The sequence below is a fragment of the Antechinus flavipes genome, chromosome 2, assembly GCF_016432865.1.
Source record: "Antechinus flavipes isolate AdamAnt ecotype Samford, QLD, Australia chromosome 2, AdamAnt_v2, whole genome shotgun sequence".
NCBI lineage: Eukaryota > Metazoa > Chordata > Mammalia > Dasyuromorphia > Dasyuridae > Antechinus > Antechinus flavipes.
Genome location: NC_067399.1, coordinates 400,767,479 through 400,793,010, shown reverse-complemented (window position 1 = coordinate 400,793,010; position 25,532 = coordinate 400,767,479). Strand labels below are relative to the sequence as shown.

The 25,532-nt window shown below is 36.0% G+C and overlaps 1 protein-coding gene across 2 annotated transcripts in view; it reads left to right on the top strand.

Moving 5' to 3' along the window:
- The window catches only part of LOC127550108 (proton-coupled amino acid transporter 1-like), a 52,901-nt gene extending 28,296 nt beyond the window's left edge, over positions 1 to 24,605 (top strand). For both annotated transcript variants that reach the window (XM_051978740.1, XM_051978741.1), the window contains 7 exons: positions 1,659 to 1,754; positions 6,277 to 6,361; positions 6,985 to 7,203; positions 8,860 to 8,958; positions 17,489 to 17,655; positions 20,600 to 20,769; positions 24,263 to 24,605. In XM_051978740.1, coding sequence (XP_051834700.1) covers positions 1,659 to 1,754; positions 6,277 to 6,361; positions 6,985 to 7,203; positions 8,860 to 8,958; positions 17,489 to 17,655; positions 20,600 to 20,769; positions 24,263 to 24,534 — 1,108 coding nt within the window. In that variant the 3' untranslated portion in view covers positions 24,535 to 24,605. The remainder of the gene's footprint in view (positions 1 to 1,658; positions 1,755 to 6,276; positions 6,362 to 6,984; positions 7,204 to 8,859; positions 8,959 to 17,488; positions 17,656 to 20,599; positions 20,770 to 24,262) is intronic.
- The last annotated feature ends 927 nt before the right edge of the window (positions 24,606 to 25,532 follow it).

The window sequence follows — 25,532 nt, the reverse complement described above, 5'->3', positions numbered from 1 at the left end:
GCGGTTAACCTAATTCCCTTCTATTTACCAAATTTGGGATTTCTCCTCATCATCTGGTAATTACATTGGAGTTGTTTGCATTGGATATTGTCTTGTTGGATATTGACATGGGTGGATCAAGGGGGAGGGATTATAGGTTTTCTCCCATAGTGCTCTTTGGCCCAAAGAGCTTCAAGGGAGGTGTGAATTCATAAAGTTACAAAGTTTACTCCCATATTTGTGAACTCCAATGAGTAAAGGTGTGAACACAAGCCTTGTATTAATTAGTTCTACTTAGTACCTTGTTTCAGGTTCTGGCCCAAAACACCTTCTTGTAAGATTAGATCAACTCTAATTAGTTAGCAGTTTGTAAAGATTCCAACAGTCAGTGATAAAAAGAAGGGTTTCATATAAATCAAAATAGCTATAATAGCACTCTTTGTACTGAAATTGGAACTATAGTAAATCCCTATGGATTAGGGAATAGTTTAGCGAGTTAAAATATATCAATATTATGTAATAGTTCTGTTATAAGAAATGACAAATGAATACAAGGAAGCATGGAAATGTGCCTATGAACTAATGCATTGTGAACCAAGCAGAGCCAAGAAACAATTTATGCAATGACTACAACAATGTAGATAGAACAACAAAACAATAGAAATGGAAGGTTGTGAAAATTCAGTTGATTGGGACAGCTAGGTGGTTCAGTGGATAGAGAGAGCACCAGCCCTGAAGTCAGGAGGACCTGAGTTCAAATTTGACCTCAGACACTTAACACTTCCTAGATAAGTGACCCTGGACAAGTCACTTAACCCCAATTGCTTCAACAACAATAAAGAAAGAAAGAAAGAAAGAAAGAAAGAAAGAAAGAAAGAAAGAAAGAAAGAAAGAAAGAAAGAAAGAAAGAAATTCCAGTTGACCAAGGCTGGTTCCAAAAGGGAACCTGCTTTCTTTGTTGGAGGCAGGAGTGGGGTAGTCAATGGATTTGAAATGCTGCATAAAATATCACTTTTTCAATGTATTGATTACTTTTGTTGAACTGCAGTCTAATTATGAGTGAATTAATGGTTTGCTCCCTAGGTTTGCTTATCATTAATTGATTAAATTTTCACTAACTTATTAAAATGGCTACTCATTTAGTCTGCACTCACTCCTACAGGATAATCTGATTGATGGAAAACTCCCTCAAGAGGCCCAGAGTTAATATCACACAGTCTCCCAAGTACCTTCTAAACATTTCCCTTTTAATATCCATCTCTCTAAATTTATTTGATGCCACTGGACAAAGAAATCTATTTTCTTCATAACACCTAATATACTGAAAAAAAAAATGTATTTGTAGATGGTGTTTTCCTAGAAACACTTAGTAAGTATCCAAAGCAGGATTCAAACTCAGGGTGTGCAGTATTCTATGCATTCTGCCAATTAATTCCTCAATTTTGGAAAATTTTCAGTTGTGATTATATTTTGCATTTGCCAGGGATACTATAGAAAGGATTCTTGTTTGAGTAAGAGTTGGGCTGGATGAACTTTCAAAAAGTCCTCCTTAGTTCCAAGATTTCATGGTCCCTAAGAGTCCAGGGCTGTAGACTTCTAAATCTAGGCTCTTTCTCTCCTGATTTACAGGCTCTGGCTAAAGTAGTTGACAGCTAATGTCTATTTATGTCTCCTTCCAGATTGCAAAAACCCTTTGTGGATTATGGAGATACTGTGATGTATGGGCTGGAAGCCAGTCCTTTCCTCTGGCTTCGGTCCCACTCTTTGTGGGCAAGGTAATATCTTGTCTCCTCACCTGTAAAAGGATAACATGCGTTAAAGCCCACTGAGAGTCCTGCTTAGCCTCTTGATCTAAGGAAGGATCATTAGTGTCTATTATCTAGAAAATGAGATGGTGATCTGGACTTTTTGTCCTGGGAAGCCTTTCAGTTTTCTGGGAGGAATTGTTGTCTTTTTCTTATCGTACTATCAAGGAGTTGTTTTCCCATGTATGAACTAAGCAAATTGAAAACCTCAAAGAAGTATTTTCATATAACAAATAATAACTATTATTACTAAGAAGATGAACGTGGTATTAATAATACTTATATATTGTACCAAAATCCATTTTTAAGATTTTGACAATAACAGATATAAAAACAATGCCAATTATTATTAATATTAATGTCAGAGCAGCATGAAATAACTGGAAAGAGCACTGTATTTGGTTTCATAACTCTGCTCTGCTACTTAAAGTAACCTGTGTGACCTTGGACTTTTCCTCTTGTGGGTCTCAGTTTCCTCCTCTCTAAAATGAAAAGATGAAATTAAATGATTCTTTAAGTCCTTTCCTTTTCTAAATTTTGTGACTTCGTATTTATAATAATAACAAATTAATAAATGGACACATTTAGTTAAAAAGTATCCAAGTAAAACCCAGTGAAATATTAAGAAAATACAAGACCATCCCTCCAAGGCAACTCTAGAAAGATAAACATTTCTCTGTGCAAAAGAGAGGGGAAGTGATGGATGTTCTAAGAGCTCAAGACAAACATGTGAAAAATTTTAATTGATATTTTGGAAAGAAATAGATGTAGATTTACAGAACAAAAGTAAAACAGTAAAAAAAAATTATTTTATTACTATTCAGTTATTTCAGTCATAACCTACTCCTCATGACCTTATTTGGGATTTTCCTGACAAAGATCTGGAGTAATTTGCTATTTTCTTCTTCAGCTTGTTTTACACATGAAGAAACAAACTGAGAGAAAGGGTTAGGTGGACGTGCTTAAAATCACTCAGCTAGTAAGTGTCTGAGGCCACGTTTGAAAACAGGAAGATAGGAAGATGAGACTTTGTGACTCTAGGCTCAGCACTCTTATCCAATAAGTCACATCTAGGCCAACCCCCCACACTATTGGATTTATTGAATTTAATTGAAAGTCATTTACCCATAGAAAGAGCCTATGAAATGGTTAATATTCACCCTTCCTGGTGGATCCACATTAAATCAATTTACAACATGTAACAAATGGCTGAATCATAAAGATTTGCTTGCAGAGAGGTTTAGAGTGATGATTCAAAAAGAGGTGTTGGACACTAGAGATTATAGAAAAAATTATCTTTAAGGAGCCTGGATTTATCATTGGAGACATATTATGTCTCAGCATATTATGCACAAAAGAAACTATGCCACAGATCATTGCAGGCTGCAGTTTAACCCCTACTCAATGTCCTAGAAGACATAATTAGGTGACCCGAATTATGCAACAAGCGCCTGCTATCTTTCATAAGCTAACAAAGAGCAAATTATAAATACCCCAAAATATGCCAGAGAATTTAACCAATAAACTATTGGGAATATAGAACATTACGATAAGTGAAACCATTGTACATAATTGTCCTGACCTACCATTGATCAATAAAAATATAAGGCTATTGTTTACAGCAAACACTCACAACTCCAAAAAACTTTCAAAATATAAAGACTTACTGGAAGAAACAAAAACTCCTGGGAATAAACTAGAGTACATGTCATCCTTTTCATCCTGCTTATCACTCAAATTACCCTGACAATGCTTTCAGTGAAACTGAGCTTGCCTGCTAGGATTTTTCATTCTTTAAAAAAAAAAAAAAAAAGTCATTCTATGCATTGGTGCAATAACCGACAGAGCATTTTATGTAAAACTAATAACAGGATAACAATTTGTCCAAGGATAATTTCTATCTAAATTCTATCAGAATTGAACATCATCATCATGATCATCAATAATGACAATAAAACTGCACTTTAAGGCTCATAGAAAGATGTTCCTCACCCTAACCTTGGGAGATAATTAATGCAAGTATTAATTAAGTGTTCTTTCCATTTCAGAGAGTTGTACCAATTTGTCCAGTCACACAGTTAGTATGTGATGAAATTAGGCTTTGAGTCTAGACACTTAATATTGCAGCTGGAGCACTTTCCTCATCAGCTACAATGCAAACTCATTTCTGACTCCAAACTCAAAGCTTTGCCATTGTCCAGAACTTGAACTCTGGGTCTTTTTTCCATTCTGCCAAATGGATCCTCCCAGATTAGGAGTATTTCTTTTTCTTTGGAATTTTGCTGAATTAATAGTTTTAGTTCAGGAGTCAACAAAAGTCAACAAACTATAGCATCGGCTCATTTAAAGGGAAGGAATCAGAGCCATGACAATCCCATAACCACTGCTGATTCCCTGGGGGAGCTGTATCCTGGGCTGTCTGGGCTCTCCTTGGATAAGCATTCCACGTGGGCAGAACAAGTCTTTTGGGTTTCCTGTCTCTTCTTTTAGTGGTTTCGTCTCATCAATAGCCCCATGACAGCCCCTGATACTGAGCACACTGTGAGAGCATGTGTCAAAGTTGGTCGATGCACCAGGGTAGGTATCATGGAAAAACACAGTAGTGATATGATTACTGAACTGTTTTCCTTCAAATTCCTTTTTAAGCTGTAAACACATATAGGGACAGATATATGGCACAGTGGCGAGAGCAACGGCCAGGAAGTCAAGAGGACCTGAGTTCAAATTTAGCCTCAGACACTTATATACTTCCTAGTTGTGTGACCCTGGGCAAGTTACTTAACCCCAATTGCCTCAGCAAAACACACACACACACATACATATACACTACACGCTATGTAAATGAGAATTAAAAGCAGGTAGCAAGAAACTTTGGATAAAAGGTTGGATTTTGAGACTTGGGTTCAAGTCCTGTGACACACTTGTATCTGTGGACAAACCACACAAACTTCTTGGTACCCAAGGCAGTTCTCTAAGGTTTGCATCATACAAGGGAAGAAAGTGCTAAGTTTGGAGTCCGAGGATGTGGGATTGGATCCTGCCAATGCCATTTACTACCTATGTGACTTTGAACAAATGCGTTTCTCCGGGCCTCAGGTTCCTCATAGGAAAAATGAGAGGGGTCCCTTCCAGTTCTGAAACTGTGATCCCAAACCCATAAATTAGAGATTAATTGATTAATAGAGAAATTATCCAATACCAGTGGTTTCTACACAATAGAAATCACAAATTCAGACCCCTAAATTAATTAATGTGCATTTTATTATTATTTATACAGTATATTAATCATATTAATATTTAATATGTATTTATTGTATTAATGTTTTATATGTTATATATTCTATATTAATATAAATATTTAATATATATTTATTATATCTGACACATAAGCATTTTATAAGCATATATTAAGTATATTAAATTATATTCCACAAAAGGAAAAACATTAAAAAACAAACATAATTTTGAGGATAACTTTTTTCTTCTTCTTTTCAGGGTATCTTAATACTAGAAGAACCTCTAAGGTCCCCCACACTCACTTCCTGCTTTTCTTTAAGTGTTGATCTTTTAGGTTATATAACAAGATAACCAGACTGCTCCCTGGACTTAATGGTTCCTAATCAGAACAGAGCTTTTGATCTTGGATATTCTTTAAAGACTTTTTCCTGCATTGTAGGACTTCTAATAGCCTCCATGAAGTGACTCTGGAACTTCATGCATGTAGTTCTCAAGAAGAAAAGGCTCCTATTATCAAATGAGATATTTGCAAAATGTTTAGCAAGTGTCTGACATGTAGAGGCACTTAATAAATGCTTATTTCTTCCCTCATTCCCAAATCCAGAAATTCTGTTTGGCTATGAGATAGGAAAGAGTGAGAACAAGCAACCTGGAAAGAATCATAGAGAGGCCTGTTGAAATGTGTATCAGAGTTCAATTTAAAGCTGATTAGGAGTGTCCAAAAAAAGCTTTGATCTGATGGATCCAGCTTGTTATGAAGTTAGGGCTTTAGAGGGATCTGGGAGCTCCATTTGGACATCACTGTGATACAACTGACAACCTTTCTGCTTAGTCAAATGTCTTCTGACCCCAAGACACCCCAATAATCTTTTTTTTTTAATGTAAGGGAATGTTATGGCAATAAAGGCCCAAATCACATCCTCCATTCTTGTTTCACCTTGCTGCTCATTGATGGCAGCTGGAAGATCTGAGAAGTAGGAGGATTTTTAATAGACCATATACACAAAACTCCATTTTCGAAGGAGGAAACTGAAGCATAGAAAGTGACTTGCCTGAAGTTGCTTCTAGTGAATATGAGGGAAAGGGATGTGAAGGGGTGAAGATGAACAGAGGAAGCTTAATTGGGAATCTAAAAGCATGTGGGGGAAAAAATGTGCAAATAAGAAGGCTCTAAACTGAAAAAGCTTCTTAAATTTCCTCTTCAAAAACAGCAGGGGGAATGATTGTTCTCTTGTCTGTTCCTCCCACCTCCCAGGCATCTCGTGAGGTCTTTGCTAATCATTACACAGCTGGGTTTCTGCAGTGTATATTTTTTGTTTCTGGCTGACAACTTCAAGCAGGTAAAGCTATGACAGAGGAGAAAGGGAGAGTGGTGGGGTACAAAGAGATCTTCTCTTATGCACATCTTTCAAATGGAGCAAAGGTGAAAACAGGCAAAACTGGGATTAGGACCAGAAAGGTAACTTGCCTAGAATGTAAAGCACGGAAAGCAACATAACTGACTTGTTATAAATATTTATCTTTCTTATCCCAGAAATCACCAAAGCCAAAAGAGATTTCTTAGTTTCCTAAGTCAACGTGCACATATTACAGGGGAAGCTCAAAACCTTCTGGGACAGTTACACAGTTCTAGCAAGTGAAAGGACCCAGAATTGGGCATTTGTAGCACTTTCACCCCTTACCATCTTAGAGCAGTAATAGAAATGCCTGAAGGATAGCACACTTGGGATATCTGAATATTGCCCTATCTCTAAATGAGATTGCAAGGAATCTTCCACAGATCCACAAATGCCTTTTATAACAATCCTTCAAGGTAATCCCATGCTAATTTTTTTAGTTATGCCTTTTTTAGACTAAAAGCCAGGATTTGTTTTTTTCTCATCTACCCTATATCCTTTTGTTGTCATTTGCATATTCTTCTGTGAAATATGTTTTTTTTTCCTTTTTCTTCTCCCCGATTTAGGTGGCAGAAACTGCTTCCATCAGCAACAGATGCCTGCAAAATGAGACAACTATGGGAATGCTGCCTTCTCTTAATCTGCACCTCTACATGCTCACCTTCCTACCCTTTGTGATCCTTCTGGTATTTTTCCACAACCTCCTGATGCTGACCATCTTCTCCACTGTAGGCAACATTGCCATCTTGGGGAGTGTGGCCTTGATCTTCAGTTACATTACACAGGTGCTTTCTGTAGGCTTCTTTTAAGAGAGAACAAGTCAGGTGGGCTAGAAGTCACAAATAAACATTACCCATTATATAGGATGGATCTCTGGGAGTGGAAAGGGAGAAGATGACAAGGGGAAGAAAAAGTAGATAATAAAAAACCAAAATATATTAATATGGATTTCAGGAAGAATCATGATTAGGATATGTAGCAATATTCTCATGAGCAGTTGGGGGGAAACCAAAGAATTATGGAAAGTTAGAACCAGAAGTCATCTTAGAATAGAGACTACATATACTACATGCATGGACATTTCTATCATAGAAATTCTTTCAGTTGTAAAATAAAGGGATTGGACTAGATGTACCCTAAGGTCTTTTTCAGCTCTAAAATCCTGTTTTGATCCTAAGATTATAGAGCTAGAGATAGGCAAGATTTCTGAAATTTCCTCATTCTGTAGTTGTGGAAACTGAGACCTAGGGAAATTAAGCAACTTTGAAACACAATTGATAACCTCTTAACTCAAGTATCTGATGCCTTAAATCTTTCTCCATCTTAACCTCCAAATAACTATCAAAGTGATTTTGTTTAATTTACCTGCCTGACCTTGTTAATCCTTTCTATTCAACAAATTCTAACAGCTCCCTATTTACCTGTAAGATCAAACATTCTTCTGTTTGATGATTAAAGTCCTGAACATGACTGCATCCAACCTTGCCATGCTTATTACACAATTATGCTTCATGCACATTGATCAACCAAACTGATCTTCTCTTGTTTCTTATGCATAGTCCCATCTCCAAACCTTAGCATTAACTTTCTCCCATGTCTAGAATTTGTTTGTCTCATTTCTACTTTTTAAAACTGTCAAAGTTTAATGAAAGTACCACCTTTTACATAGCTAATCCTCCCAACTGTTGGTAACTCCCCAATCCCCAATTATCTTGTATTTATTAGAGTTAAATGTGTCTATCTGTCTTTCTGTCTGCCTGCCTATATCTGTATCTATGAATGTCTGTCCACCTATTTACTTGTCTGTCAATCTATCTGTCCATCTGCCTGCCTGTCTATGTCTGTCTTGTCTATTTGTCTTTTTGTCTACATGTGTTTATCTGTTTTCCTATCTATCTATGTGTACACACACACATATACATGACATTCCAATTAGATTGTAATTAGAAATTCTCCCTGTGCAACAAGAGAACTGTTCGGTTCTGCAAACATATATTGTATCTAGGATATATTGCAACATATCTAACATATATACCATCTAGGGGAGGGGGTGGAGGGAGGAAGGGGAAAAATTGAAACAGAAGCAAGCGAGTGCAAGGGATAATGTTGTAAAAAAAATTACCCTGGCATGGGTTCTGTCATTATAAAGTTATTATTAAATAAAATAAAATTTAAAAAAAAAGATTGTAATTGGAAGGCATTCTCACTTTTAACTTTGAATCCTTAGTTTCTAGCACATAGTAGGTATTTAATATATACTTGTTGATTGTTGAGTGACTTGCCCAATTGATTACTTAAATGATAAGCTGAAGTTTGACTTAACATTTCCCAATATCTTCCCTGTTACCAACCATCCCCCCCCAAAAAAAAACCCTTAAATTTATATTCTGATGTAATAGAGTAACTTGTCATAATCTATTCTTTTTTTTTTTTTTTGGTAGGACATACCAAATCCTAAGAACCTTCCTTGGTCAGCAAATTGGCAGACGTATAGCTTGTTCTTTGGTACAGCCATATTTTCACTTGAAGGCATTGGTGTGGTAAGGTTTAAACTGGAATTGGAATTGATTGTTCAATGCATATTTATATCCTCCTTTTGAGGAATTCAATGTTTCAGAGCCTAGGTAGGCCTATTATCGGAAATGTTAAATAAATGTATATGTAAAATATGTATCATATACACATACATGTACATTATAAATATTGTATTGATAAATTTATACATAATCTAAATTTATATAACAGTAAAAAGATATAATTATGTAGTTGGTATAATTTTACTTTATATATTTATCTTTATATGTATATATATATTTTATATTATTTGGTAGCAAAGAAGTGAAAACAAAGTGGTTGCTCATTAATTAGGGAATGGCTGAGCAAACGCTGGTATAAATATTACTATAAAATAACAAATAATGAATCTGAGAAATTCTGAGACATAGGGATTAATATATGGCTGTATTGTGAGCATGAAATATAGAAATGTCTTCTCATGTTAGAAGATTGATGCATTAGGATGATGTCAGAGCTGCACAAGTTAATAGTGATTTTATTGGTACTCCTGAATTGTGATTAAGGGTCAATTAAAAATTCTTCTTAGAGTTCTTTGACATTTCCAGTTTAATATTTTTCCTCACAAGAATCTAGCACTGCCTAAAAACTCCCTTGGTCTCTCTAGAAGGCTGGAAACTAGAGTTCTCTGAGAAATCAGTATTGTCTAGGAAATCCCACCCTACCCTCAGCCCTATGGCTATCTCCCTCAATGGCCACCATGTTCTTGGGCTAAGAAGTTATACCAAATCTGTAACCCTAAAATCAGGTTCTCTGAACTACCTTGGAGTTGTAAAGTTCTACCACTGCCTTATGCTGCCATCTGTTGGACTATGGAGATATAAGAGACTGTGGGATTGCAATGTGTTTTTGTTCCAAGGTCGCCATTAGTGGATCCCAAAGGGAAGGGAATAAGGGAAGAAAATAAGCATTTATTAAGCACCTACCTTGGCAGACTATCTTTGCCAAGAAAACCTAAATGGAACCCTAAATGGATTACAAAGAGTTGGACAAGACTGAACAACAATTATGTACCAGGTACACTCTGTTACACACTTTACAAATATTATCTCATTTGATCTTCCCTGTGAGAGAGGTGCTGTTATTACCCCCATTTTACAACTGGGGAAGTTGATGCTGGAAAATGGTTAATTGACTTGCTCAGAGTCATACACCCCTTATTAATCCCATTTTACTAAAGCAACCAATAAACTGACTTGCTTGGGGTTACATAAGCTAGTATACATTTGACTTCATTTGATCTGAACTTCCAGATTCCAGTCCAAGATTTTATCCTCTATCACTTAACTGCCTAGCAAAGGCTGGGAACATATTCTCTGGTCCCAAGGCTGCCCCTAGCTCTCTTTGTCTCAGATCTGTGATGTACTCTCTTAGGGTCTCTCATGGGGCAGCTAGCTGGCTCAATGGTTAGAGCACCAAGCCTGAAATCAGGAAGACCTGAGGTCAAATCTTTTCTCAAGACACTAAACACATCCTGGACAAATCTCTTAACCCCAATTGCCTCATCAAAAACAAACAAAAAAACTTAGCATCTATCTGAAAAAGAGAAAGATACCATAGAAAACCATGGAGAGCCTTCAGTCTATCAATTAATCCCCATATAATAACTTTTAAAAATGCCTGTTCTCCAGCAAATAGACCCATACTCTCATTTACCTTCTCAATGGCTACCCTCTCCTGGTTTTCCTATCTGACCCCTTCTTCTGTCTCCTTTGCTAGAATCTCGTCCAGACTACGTCCACTAACGACAGGTATCCCACAGGATTCCTTTCTTCATCATATATATTATTTTACTTGGTGATGCTTCCATCACCAAGTAATTGGATTTAATTACCATCTCAATGCTAATGATTCTCAAATCTACTTTTCCTGCTCCAGTCTTTCTGCTGACCTCCAATCTTGTATCTCCAAATGCCTTTCAGATATCTCAAATTAAATGTCCTGTAGAAATTTTAAATTCATTATATTCAAAGCAGATCTCATGTCTCCCCCTAAATCTCCATACCCCCTAACCTACTATGCATCTTATTAATATGCAAGGCAACACTATTCTCAGTCACTCAGGTTTGATACCTAGGAGTCATCCTAACATCTTTTCTTCCTCTCTGCCCCCTTTCATGAAAATTCATGCAAACAAACTCTCATGCAAACCTGTTGGTTTTGCCTTTATGGATCTCATTTTTGCAACCTCTCTCAAATAAACTCCTTGGGCACTGGCCTCTTTTAAGTACAGTCTCCCACCTCCTCATATTTAGATTACTGCAAAAGGTTTATAGTGGCTCTTCTTGCCTCAAATGTCTCCTCATTCTAATCCATTCTCCATTCAGCCACTAAAGTGAGTTTTTTAAAGTGCATATCTGATTATGACATCCATTATTTGATAGATTCCAATGATTTCCAATATCCTCCAAGAGCATAAAATCCTCTGTTTGGCATTCAAAACACTTCATAAGAACTGCACATGTTTAACCTATCTTGGATTATTTGCTGTGTAGGGGAGGATAAAGGTGGGGAAGGAAGGAAAAAAATTTGGAACACAAGGTTTTACAAGGGTGAATGTTGAAAACAATCTTTGCATGTATTTTGAAAAATAAAAAGCTAAAATGGAGTAGAGCCAAGAGAACATTGCACACAGCAACAACAAGATTATGTCATAGATCCACTGTGATGGACTTGGCTCTTTTCAACAATGTGGTGATTCAGGCCAATTCCAACAGACTTGTGATGGAGAGAGCCTTCTGCATCCAGAGAGAAGACTATGAGGACTGAATGTGGATCACAATAGAGTATTTTTATCTTTTTTATTATTGTTTGTTTGCTTTGTTCTTTTTCATTTTTTCCCCTTTTGATCTGATTTTTCTTGTGCAGCATAATTGTGGAAATACGTATAGATGGATGGAGATGGTATCTTCCATCCCAAGTCTATTGGAATTGTCTTGGATCACTCCATTGTTGAGAAGAGCCATCCATGTCTGTCATAATTGATCATCACATAATCTTGCTGTTACTATGTACAATGTTCTGCAGGTTCTGCTAACTTCACTTAGCATCACTTCATGTAACTCTCCAAGCCTTTCTGAAATCAGCCTGCTCATCATTTCTTATAGAACAATAATATTCCATTACATTCACATACCATATCTTATTCAGTCATAATACTGAACTGAGTATTACTGAGTTCAACTGAGGGGTACCTACTCAGTTTCCAGTTCCTTACCACTACAAAAAGAGCTGCTAGAAACATTTTTACATGTGGGTCCTTCTCCCTCTCCTAAATCTTTTTAATTTCAGTGTTTTTCCTTTTTTAATTATTTCCTATTTATCCTGCAAATTGCTTCTTTTCTTATTTGTTTCTATGTTGTCTCCCCATTAGATTGTAAGCTCCTTGAGGGCAGACACTTCTGTTGCCTCTTTCTGTGTCCTTAGTGCTTTGCATAATACTGGCATAGAGCAAGTGTTTCATGTTTATTGATTATTTTAGTAATATCTACACTGGAAGATACAAAAGATTCACCACCCCATAGAATCATCAAACCTATAGGTTTCCTAGTCACCTTCCTGAATAATCACTTACATAAGGAAATATGTAAAGTCCTTACTGAAGTTGTGGGTGGGAAAAATAGAAACAGAAAAACAGACTGCATACTTGACCATATGTGGAAAACGAATAGACAAAAAATCTGGTAGATGCTTAGAGAACATCAATAAGCATTTATTAAGTGCCTATGAAATGCTATGGCACTGCATGGGATGAATTTCATTTTTTAACTCTAGACAGTTGCAAAATGAGTTTAATTGGCTATATTGATATTCAATATTTCTCATAAAATATTTTTAATGATTATAGAGGTAGAACAGGCAGCTAGGTGGCATAGTGGATAGAATGCTTGGACTGGTTAGGAAGACTCATCTTCCTGAGTTCAAATCTGATTTCACTTACTAGCTGTGTGAGTCTGCAAGTCTCTTAGCCCTGTTTGCCTCAGTTTACTTATCTGTTAACTGAGCTGGAGAAGGAAATGGTAAACCACACCAATATCTGTGCCAAGAAAACTCCAAATGGGATTACAAAAATCAGACATGATTGAAAATGCCTAAGCAGGAAGAGGTGGAATATTCAGCTATATTTGACACTGTATCTGGGTCCTCCTGTAAGCAAAACTTAAGTAATACTTTTACAATTTGAGAGAGCTAGGCGTCTGTGACCTTGGTAAATGGAACTATATCATGGTGCAATCCAAGGAAGACTGTTGGTGCTAGAGAATAGGTAGGTACAATTACCTTGATGTTCTCCAGACCCAAGTGACTAGAGTTTCTGCTTTTATTAGTTTAAAAAAATTCAAGCCTTTTCCAAGTATTTGCAAAGTATAATAAGCAGGAAGTACAAGTCCAGTAACTCAAAATTTCAATTATCCATCTTGAAGCTTATAAAAATAGGAAACTGGCAAATGCTGGCAAGAAACAAAAGTATCTGTAACCCTGCATGTCTAAGTTGTTTCCTGAGTTGCAGCATTGTTGTGAATCCTAAAATGTTTCATCTCAGGGTGACTATCTGGTATCACAGAATAGAAATATCATCTGAGGAAGAAATAGTTCTTAATCTAGACAAAATATCCACTGTATTTGTAGGATGTAACTTGTGTCCCCCTTAATCCTCCCTCTTCTCTTAACGTGTTTCTCCTTTCTCCTAACCCCATCCTCTCCTATTTACCTACTGGTAACTTACATTTTTATACACAACTGAATGTATATATTTAAATTCTTCCTTCTTTGAACCAATTCCAATCAGTGAGGTTCAAGCAATGCTGTAATGCTGTGATCTAAAACCACTCCCCTCATCATTTCTTACAGCACAATAGTATTCCATCACAATCATATGCCACAACTTATTCAGTCATTCTCCAGTTAATAAACATGTTTTCAATATCAATTGTTTGCAACCTCAAAAAGAGTTATTTGTATACATGTAGGTCTTTTTCCTTTTCCTTTGATCCCTTTGGGATACAGACCTAGTAGTACTATTGCTGGTTCCACTGGCATGCACAATTTTATAGTCCTTTGGACATAGTTCCAAATTGCTCCCGAGAATGATTAAAACAATTCAAAACTCCATCAATAATCCAGTAATGTTTTCTATTTTTCCCTCATCTCCTCTAGCATTTGTCATTTCTGATAGGTTCAAGATGGTACCTCAGAGTTGTATTAATTTGCATTTCTCATTTTTCTTCCCGGGTTATTTTTACCTTCTAAATCCAATTCTCGCTGTGCAACAAGAGAACTGTTCAGTTCTGCAAACATATATTGTTATCTAGGATATACTGCAACATATCTAACATATATAAAACTGCTTGCCATCTAGGGGAGGGGGTGGAGGGAAGGAGGGGAAAAATCGGAACAGAAACGAGTGCAAGGGATAATGTTGTAAAAAAAATTACCTTGGCATGGATTCTGTCAATATAAAGTAATTATTAAATAAAAATTAAAAAAAAATTTGCATTTCTCTAATCAAATGAGATTAAGAGCATTTTTCAAAATTATAAATAGCTTTGATTTCTTCTGAAAACTGCCTGTTCATATCCTCTAACCATTTGTCAATTGGGGAATAGATCTTATTTTTTATAAATCTGACTCAGTTCTATATTCAGTATATATTTCAGAAATGAAATATTTATCAAAGAAACTTGCTCTAAATTTTTTTTTAATTACTTCATTGTCTCTGGTAACTTTTAGCAAAATGTCAGACATGACTGAAAAATGACAAGAAGTTCCTCAGGATTATCTCTTTCAATTAAATATATTTTTGCTTTTATTATATTTGAAGTCATGATTACAACCTCTGCCTTTTTTACTTCAGCTGAAGCTTGTTAGATTCTGTTCCACCCCTTTATTTTTACTGTGTGTCTTGTGTGTTACAATGCCTGTGACATTGAGAACATGCTTATCAGTTTTACTCTGTATATCTTTCTGTTTCAAATGTGTCTCTTATAAACAACATATTGTTGGATTCTGGTTTCTAATCTTTCTGCTCTCTGCTTTCACTTTTAGGGGTAAGCTTATCCCACCCTCATCCCATGATTAGTAATTATTTCTCTCCATCTCATTTTCTTTTGTTTCTTCCCCTCTCTTTTATCCTGTCCCTCCTCAAAAGTCTATTTTGCTTCTAGCCACTATCCCTCTTAATCCTCCCTCCTCTTTACCATCCTTCTGTCTTTCTCTTAACCCCATCTTCTCCTATTTCCTTATTGATAACTTACATTTCTATACACACTTGAGTGTGTGTTTATATTTTTTCTTCTTTGAACTAATCCCAATGGTAGTATGGTTCTAGCAATGCCTATCACCTCCACTCCCTTTTATTTTCCCCTCTATTATAAAAGTTCTTTCCTGTGCACCTCTTTCATGTGAGAAAAATTTCCCCATTCTACCCCTCCCCCCTTCTCCCAGTGCATCCCTCTCTAAATATCATGGAATCACAGTCAGGATCAAGCAATATTTGATGGCTTTCACATTAAAGGAGTAAAAGACTTAGACTATCATATTGAAAAGGTAAGGAGCTAGGATTACAACCAAAAATCATCTACCAACAAAATTGTGTACAAACCACAGAAAAATTGAGTATAATCCATCCAGAAAAAAAATGAATATTTAATGAAATAAAGGACTTTTGAGCAATTCTGATGAAAAGACCAAAAACAAATAGAATATCTGACATTCAAACAGAAGACAAATTAGAAGCATAAAAAGGTAAACATGAAGAAACATGATGTCTTAATATAGTTAAATTGTTTATATTCCTATATAAGAAGAGATCCATGTAACTCTATCCTTATTAGGACAGTTAACAGGAATTTATATAAACAAAGGGCACAAGTGTGAGTCAATTATGTTAGAATGATTTCCAAAAAAATAATTTAACAACTGAATCGACTATGGTGGCAGGGAAGACTAAGACGTAAACTCAGAAAAAGACAACAATGTGAAAACTGCCCCAGAGAGATAATGCCTGAAAGAACCCTATCTATGACTTCAGCATAGGACCTAAGGAATAACCCAAGGTATGGCAGTATTGGGATTTGCTATCCCAAACTCCTGCTAAGGGAGTCATATCCCAAAAAGAACAAGCACTTCAACAACAGGGGTCTAGAACATCTAGCCAGTGGCTAAGTTAACTTATAATGTATGGTGATAATTAATGAAATGATACAGAGAGTAAATAGGTATCTACAGGTACCATAGTGTATATGGGAGAAGACCATAAATTAATTATAATATATACATGAATACAACTTATTAAAAGTATAAATTAATAATCTTTGTTGGTAATGGAACTTACCATTTAGACCACAAATCTAAGCAAAAATTAAAATTTATTGTATTCAAATTTACATTTATACTGTTATGATATTTCCTGTTCATGAAAAGATAGTTTGTATAAATATACAGTATTTGGAATAATCTATAGAAATATAAATTTTCTAACTGGTGCAAATTCCATGAAGTATTGGAATAGTTCCCTTAATCTTTTTGAGTAAGTGGAGGACATTTATTTCAAGAGCTAGGCTTGGTTATAGGGCTGTTATTGGGAAAGCAAAGGGGAGCAAAAACTTGAAGGGCTAAGACAACACAGTGCTCTAGTTTTCCTTCCCTTACTCTGGGGAAATGGCATCAAAAATACCTGGAGTCTTTAGAAACCAAGTCTAATCTGAAACAACTAATAAACTAGACAGTAGCAGTAGGTTAAAGAAAAATAGAAAAACAATATACTCTCCTACCAATTTCCTATTCCCTTCAAGCCACAAGAATGAGGCAAGAAACAGTGTGGCAAGAAACAGGAGCCTCTGCCAAAAATCTTCAATAGTAACTCAGTTTGGGAGTTTCTATACATTTTTTAGGAATGGTTGTGAAAAACTGCATGAAATAGGAGATAGAGTTGATCTTGAAACCAATACCACCTAGATTGAAATCTCACCTTTGACATATAATGACTATATCAAGTCAATCTCAGGTAACTTTCTTAGACTCATGAGTTGAAAACAAAGTGCTGACATGCATTGATAGAAGGAATTTCCTTACCTGGGAGTTCCCTATACTAGTGAAATCACAGGTTTAGTTCTTAACCAATTCCTCTAGAACTGGTTATTCATTCAAGAATTAATTTTTTTTCTTTTTAATAAAGATTTTTCTCTTAACATTGTAACTGCATACTCATAAATTGGGAATCTATACCAATAGAGTATGAATTACTGAGATATGAACATACATACATGTGTATATGTGTATATGTGTATGTATATATATATATATAGAGGTTTCTTAGCTGGGAACTATGTATGACTGAAGTAAGTAATAAAATGTCCCAATTATACTCAGGCTCTTTCCATCATTAGGGTTATAAATCTGTATTATTTCTTTCAAGATCTTTTCCAGCTCTAAAACTGAAATTTTATGATTCAAGTGACCTTATATTTCTTTTACCCTTCTCTGTCCACCTTTATGCAGATTCTCCCTCTTGAAAATCAAATGAAGTATCCTAGTCACTATACTCTGATCCTGTATATGGTTATGCCCATCATCATTATTCTTTATGTCAGCCTGGGAACTCTGGGTTACATGAAATTTGGAGAAAACATTCAAGCCAGCATAACCCTCAACCTACCCAATTGCTGGTATGTCCTAAAGTAGGAAGGGGGGAAGATTGTAAGAATGAAGTCAAGTAATGTGTTCTGTGTTGCAGTTGGGTTTTTCTCACTGAAAAAAAGAGGAATTCATTGATCAACCCTGAACAGATCACTTTACCTGTCTGGGACTCAGTTTCCTCAAATGTAAAGTGAGAGAATTGGACCAGATGACTCCCAAGGTTTCTTCTGGCTCTAAATCTATGATTTTATAAACAGATTGATGTAAGAAAACAATAAGTCCACAGGTCCACTTCTAGTCAATATTTTATAAATAACCGAAATAAAGACAGAGGTAGAATGCTTGTCACACTTTAGATGGCACAAATAAAAATTGCACAACAGAATTGGGATCCAAACTAGATCTTAACAGATCTCCATTTGGTATTTTATGAAAAATGGATTATAGACAAGAAAGGGAGACCAATTAAGAGACTATTGTAATAATCCAAGGAAGAGTGAGTACCCAGAATAGTGTGGGCAACAAAGTCATATGCTTTAGAGAAGTTAAAAAAGGTGAGCACAAAGGTAGAGATCATCAGATTTGATAACCAATAGATCATTGTTGATTTTGAAGAAAGCAATTGCATTTGAGATAAGGTTAAAAGCCAGCTTGCTTGGGGGAGATTGTAAATAGGGAAAGATTAAGATTAGAGAAAGGGGGAATAACTGAGAGGCCAATCTGCTGGAAAAGAAATAAAAAAATGGGATCAAGGACATAGAGGTCTATCTTGAAAAGTTGAAGGACGATCTTATAAATAGAGTAAAACAAAAGCTTTGAAGAAAGAGAAAGTAATTGTAAATGGTTTTTATTGTCTCACTAAAGTATGAGGCAAGTCACTCAGCTGAGAGGTGATGGGATAGGAGTAAGGAAGGGGTATGGGTGGTCTGAGGAAGGAAAGTTTGTAGTATTATCTGTGGGGAGTGGGATAGATGATCAGTTAGTGAAAGGATTGCTTTGGGGTTCTGAAGCCCTCCTTGAGATCAGATAATGTAAATTTTGTAGTGAAACTGGGTGAGCAAAATTATCTGACTTCCTTTGGTTCTATTCAGTCTATTCCAAAATTTGGGATGGAGAAAAATTGATAGAAATAATCCAAGAATAAGTGTGATAAGAACATAGGAGTAAAGGAAGGAGAGGAAATGGCTAATTGTAAGGTTTATATAGGTAAAGAAAGTGAAGTCAGATCAGGGTCATGAACCTGAGAAAGTGCAAAGGTGTGGAGGGATTGAAAAAGAAAATGAGGTTAAGGAATAGATTTAAGAAGGTATAAGGCATAAAGATGGAAAGATAGGAGGTTATGCCCAGATAGAAGAATGACAGAAGTTTGTTGTTGTTTTTAAATATGAAAACAAATATGAAACACTTAAGGCAAGATCTAGGAGGTGATCAGTTTAGGTTTTTTTTGGCCTGGTGATTTCAGAATGGGGTAGGGCTATGAAAAATATTTATTGGGAGTTAGATCACCTCCTTTACTCTGTGTTTCACTTCTAGTTCTGGGTTCTTTCTATGCTACTATCAACATCTTCCTATAAAGTTAACACAATTCACATTTATCTCAATCTAGATTATGGAAGCCAATTTTTTCTAGCTCCCATGTCATGCTATCTGTCTTTCTCAGGGAGTTCAGTACCCAGATTCTCCCCTCCTCTCCAACTGCCAACATTATTTATTGTATTATCTTGCCAAGTAACCCTGTCCCATTCTGAAATCACCTAACAGGCCTAAGCTTTCTTGCATGGGAGAAGTTTTTAGATAATAATTATATGTTTAGATATGTGTTCCTTATGTCTTCTCCTTATTCCTACATTTGCTCCTTTCATGACACATTCAATTTGTCACCTTCCCTTTATGGTTAGCTTGCTCTGGATACACTTTAGGCTGTTGAAACTTAAAATGTGATGCCCAGAACTGGATACAGTGCTCCCATCACTGATCTGATCAGGTTTTGGTCGTTGGAACTAGCCTATCTCTTGCTTGGGATATTAGAACTCCTATTGATTCAGCCTTAATACTAGAAGCCAGAGTTCCAGAAAGCCTGGAAAGACTTACACGAACTGATGTTAAATGAAGTGAGCAGAACAAAGAGAATATTGTACACAGTGACAACAAGATTGTATGATGATAAACTGTGATGGACTTGTGTCTTTTCAACATTGAGAATCATTCAAAGCAATTCCAATAGACTTGTGATGGAAAGTGCCATCCGCATCCAGAGAAAGAACTATGGAGACTGAATGTGGATCAAAGCATAGTATTTTCATCTCTTTTTCTGGTTATGTTCGTTTGTGTTTGTATGTGGTTTTTTTTCCTCATGTTTTTTTCCCTTTCAACTCAATTTTTCGTGTGCAGCATGACAAATATGGAAATATGTTTAGAAGAATTGCACTTGTTTAATCTATATTGGATTGCTTTTGCAATCTTGGAGAAGTAGGAAGCAAAAAAGGGAGAGGGAGAAAAATTTGGAACACAAAATTTTGCAAAAGTGAATGTTGGAAACTATCTTTGGGGGCAGCTAAGTGGCGCAAGGGATAGAGCACCAGCCCTGAAGTCAGGAGGACCTGAGTTCAAATGAACTCAAAACACTTAACACTTTCTGGCTATGTGACCCTGGGCAAGTCACTTAACTCGAATTACTTTGGCAAAAAGAAAGAAGAAAGTAGGAAAGAAAGAAAACTATCTTTGCATGTATTTGGAAAAATAAAATACTATTAAAAAAAAAAAAAAAGACTAGAAGCTAGATCTCCAGACTCCTAGTCTACTTAGGTGTCTGAAAAACTTTGCTATTTTTCCAAGGCCATCAATGACACTAATAATTCCATTTATACCACCCCTTTACAATGAGTCTATATGAGCCTTTATAATCCTTTAGGGCAAATATGTTAGGATCTTGAGAGGATTTTCTGAAATAAGATATCTGGATTCTATCTTCAGGTTATATCAGTCTGTCAAGATGCTCTACTCCATTGGGATTTTTTTCACCTATGCGCTGCAATTCTACATTCCTGCAGAGATTATCATCCCCCATGTCATCTCCTGGGTACCAGAACAGTGGGAATTGTTGGTTGACTTATCTGTCCGTGGAATCATGGTTTGTATGACATGTGAGTAGAAAACAGTATACTTTTTTTAATAAGGTGATTGCTTCACATCAGCTGAGTATTAGTCTCTGTAAAATGAAAGGATTAGACTATATGACTCCAAAGCTCCTACCAGCAAAGGTATATTCTATAGTTTTGATATTTGTATGAATATTAGGTTGGAGTGGTAGTATGACCATTTAGGAAGCAAGTGCAATAGTTTATAGAAATATTCTGGGGGCAAGGAGATGGTGGTGGGATACAAGAACCTAAACTGTAGTATGGTGAGGCTTGAGAGAAGAAATTCGAAGAAATTTGTGGATCTGGAATCAACATAATATAGCAATGAAATAGATTTGAGATATCTATGGGCAGACCAACTAGAAAGATCTAATAATTAATAGGTAGGACTGAAATTCAGGAGGTAAAGTAGGAGCTGACATAAAGATTTAACAATTTCTGCATAAAGATAAAGGAGTGTAGCAAAAGAAAAAAGAAATGAGTTCAGACATCCTCAGAAGCCTTGTTTTGTTGTTGGTGTTCAGTCATTTCAGTCCTGTCCAATTCTTTATGATCTCATCCATAATTTTCCTTTTTCCTTGAGAAACTTTAAAATATATCAAGGTTTACTTTGTTTTTTCACTTAGGCAGCTAGCTCTTGCAAATCTGGGTTCATTTTTTTGGCCATAGATACTTTCTAGTTGTATTGTTGTTTTTCAGTCATTTTTCAGATGTCTGACTCTTTTACACCTTTTAGGGGTTTGTTGGCAGAGATACCAACACAACTGTTTGGGAGCACTTGATCACTGGTGTCAAAATTTGCAAAGAGATTAGAGTCTGAAGATTGGAGGGGAAAAAAAAGGCCACTTAATTCAGCAGTCAAGGAAACCTTTAAGAAAGTTGTTTCAAGGACTTATGATGAAAAAATATAATCCATACCCAGAGAAAGAACTATGGTATCAGAATACAGGCTGAAGCATTCTTTTAAACTTTTTTTTGAAGGGTTTTTTGGGGGGAGAGAGAAAATCTATGTTTCCTTTTGCAACATGATTTTTATGGAAATATTTTATACAAGAAAGTAGTTTCATTTGAGTGAGCCACATTAGAAAACTGATTACAAGAAGCTGAAGAATAAGTACTAAGTAAATAGAGTCAATAAATGTAGATACTTTCTATTATCTTGACAGTGAAAGGGAGGAGATATAGTATGATAGATTGATAAATGGGTTTTAAGTTGAATGAAATTTTATTTTTAAGATTAGGAAAACGAGCATGTTTATAGGCACTGGGGAAGCAGTTGAAGGGAAGAGATTGAAAATAGAGGTAGTAAGACTATATGATGATCAATTCTGATGGATGTGGGTCTCTTCAGCAATGAGATGATTCAAATCAGTTCCAATTGTTCGATGATGAAGAGAGCCATATACATCCAGAGAGAGAACTGTGAGAACTGAGAGTGGACCACAGCATTTTTACTCTTTCTATTGATGTTTGCTTACATTTTGTTTTCTTAGTTTTTTCCCTTCCTTCTTGATCTTTCTTGTACAGCAAGAATAAGTGCATAAATATGCATACATATATTGGATTTAACATATTTAATGTGTTAGACTACCTTCCATCTAGAGGGAAGGATGGGAAAATTTGAGAAAGAAGGTTCTGCAAGGGTCAGTGTTGAAAAATTACCCATATATATGTTTTGTAAATAAAAAGCTTTAATTAAAAAAAAAAAAAAAAAGTAGAGGTAGTGACCTTTTTGCAAATTGAACTCTTAAATCCATGTAGTAGATTATAGAGATCATTGTTGCAGGGACTAGGAAGCATTTGCCTTTTCTTTATATCCCTTTTCTGTTAGCTCTCCCAAGTAGAGCAAATAGAAAGGGTGGCATTAGATCAATCTGTTTAGCTCTTAATCAATAGAAAACAGTTAATGTAATGCATACATATGATCTCTTTTTCTTCAAAAAAAAATCAGGTATTTGGAATTGGGAACCCACTCCAGGCTCTGTAGTAGTCCTGAGAAGAAAGAGTGATAGATATTAAATGGGAAAAAAATGACAAGGGGCAGAAATATGATTTCTTCCTACTTATGGGCTAATTTAACTTTAAAGAAGCTCAAAGCTGTTAGAGCTGGGAGTGGCTATTAGAACATAAACTATAAAATACCAGAGCTGGTAGAATTCTTAAAAGAGACTAAAAGAACAGAACAAGAAGGGACTAATGAAACTATCTGGTCTAATCCCCTTATTTAAATATGCAGTAAGTGGACTGCACATAGATTCTGGTGGTTGAAGAGGATAACAGAATTACCACTTTCAGATGGAGTTTAAGAGCAATTTAATTTTGGTCCCCCAGTCAAGCAGCACAAAAGTTACAGTCAAATCAGGATGCAAAAATAACACAAGGAAGCACAACAAACTCAGCTGAGTAAGAGGGGAATCAGTTATGTTAGTGGCTCACAGAACAATGTTATTTTCAGTGTTATGGAACAACGAACTCTTCTTGTTAACTGGTGGTTTCTCTTAAAACTGAGTTGTTTCTGATGAATAAGTAAGTGCATGTGTTGAATTTTTGTGGTCTTTAAATTAATACCCTGGACCAAAGCACTGATTGCTCCATCCAAGATTTAGCTCTGAAGTGAACTATATGGTTAACTCTCTGAGAGTGTGGTGTTTTTCTTCTTTAAAATGATAATGGTTCTCTGGGGAGCAGGTTTTTCGGGGAGGTTTTCTGGAGTCAGCCTTAGTTTCAGTTACAAGTAATAATCACCCAAATGCAGCCAGGTGCTAAAAAATGCAAATGTTTATTTTCTCTTTCCAAAATAGCCTGGTTAGTCGAGGCCTATTTTTCTGCTTGGTTCTAAGAGCTCTTGCAGCTTTGTCCTTTGCTTCTGCCTCTGCTTTCTTCAGCCTCCAGCCAGCAAACGTGATGAAATGAATCTCTCTTGCCTCCCAGAGAGGGCTTGTGGGCTTCCTCCCAGAGTGCTCCTCTCTAACCCCTGGGAATGTTCCAAAGTAACTAACTAACCTGAAGCTAAGAGCCTCTTTATATATGATCTCCCAAAGGTTGACTCCTCTTGGAGGCATACCTAAGGGAGGTGTGAATTCGGATATCTCATACTAAACCCTGAAATCTCCCAAACGTGTGAACTCCAATAAGTACTTAAATACATTAGTGAGCTAGAGGATTTGCTAAGTACCATGATAAATTAGCACTTTGTAAGGATTCCAACATGAAAGTACATTTATCTCTGTTCCACTTGTTGAAGGAGTCTTCCCCTAAGGATTCTCATCTGACTTGTGGAATGGAATACAATAGCCTCTCTTCCTAAAAAAAAAGCACAATTTTTTTTTTTTTTCCTGTTGAATGAGTCTGAATATCTTGCAATGCCAAGAAACAGGTGTGAGGAAGACTGTAACAGCCAATTCTTATGCCTTTTCAAGTCCAGCTTTTAGATGATGACTTTGGGTATTTTTTTTTGCTTGGATAATCCTGAATCTCTGCAATTTTCCTCTTACAGATATATTTGCCATGATGATTCCCCAAATGGAGCTGATTATTGCACTGCTGGGTTCTGCAAGTTGTTGTGTCCTGGCTCTAATCATCCCACCACTTCTAGAGATCTGTACCTATTACATGGATGGTTTAAGCTCCTTCACCGTTATTAAGGATGTCTTTATCAGTACCATGGGCATTCTTGGGTGTATAATGGGAACCTACCAAGCTTTCTATGAAATAATCGACCAGACCTTTTTCAGTTCTTCACAAAATTCCACCAGGGTCTTTGTATAACTATCTACTTTTAATTGAACATCTCTCTATACTACGATTTTAAGTGTTATTATACACACCTCACTCTTGAATTCCTGCTGTGTCTGTGTTTTTTCCTCTTCTAGATCAAGCTTAAAACTTAAGACACAATAACGAGATAAAGCAATAGAACTATGGGAGTATGAAGCCTATAACAATTGATGCCTATAATCTTAAGTGAGGTATCTACTTCCTCCTATTCTGAGGATACCTTCATTTAAAATACATAAGCAGACTCTTAGTCATGCTCTAGATGCCAGTATGGTTTCCCCATATGAGTCTTGTAACTGAATGTGGAGGTCATAACATTTTGATTTATTATCAGTAAATGTCTGATGTGTATATCTTCTTTAGAAGGTATACCTATATAAAAAATTTCTTGGGCAAAAAGGGGTTGCAAGTAGAAAAGTTTAAGAAGCCCTGCTTTAAATGATATTCTGAATGGGCATTCCTTAACTGGTCCTTTTTTAAAAACAGTATTTTATTTTTCCAAATGCATGCAAAGATAATTTTCAACATTCATCTTTGCATGCATTTGGAAAAATTTTTCTAAATTTTTCTCTTCCTCTCCTATCTTCCCCCTTCCCAACATAGTAAGCAATCTGATATAGGTTAAACATGTGCAGTTCTTCTAAACATATTTCCATACTCTCATGCAGTGCAAGAAAAAAAAAAATCAAAAGGGAGGAAAAAAACACAAGGGAAAAAACCATACAAATAATAACAAAAATGAAAATACTATGCTTTGATCCACATTCCGTCTCCACAGATCCCCATTCAGTCTCCATAGGTCTTTCTGAATGAGGATGACATTTTGCATTTCAAGTCTATTGAAATTGCCTTGAATCGACACAGTTGAAAAGAGCCAAGTCCATCACACTTAACTGATCCTTCTAATGCAGACACAAAGTCACCTCTCGTGACAGAAAAGAGAAAACAAATCAGACAAGTCTTTGTGTCAGAGGAGAGTAAGGGTAATT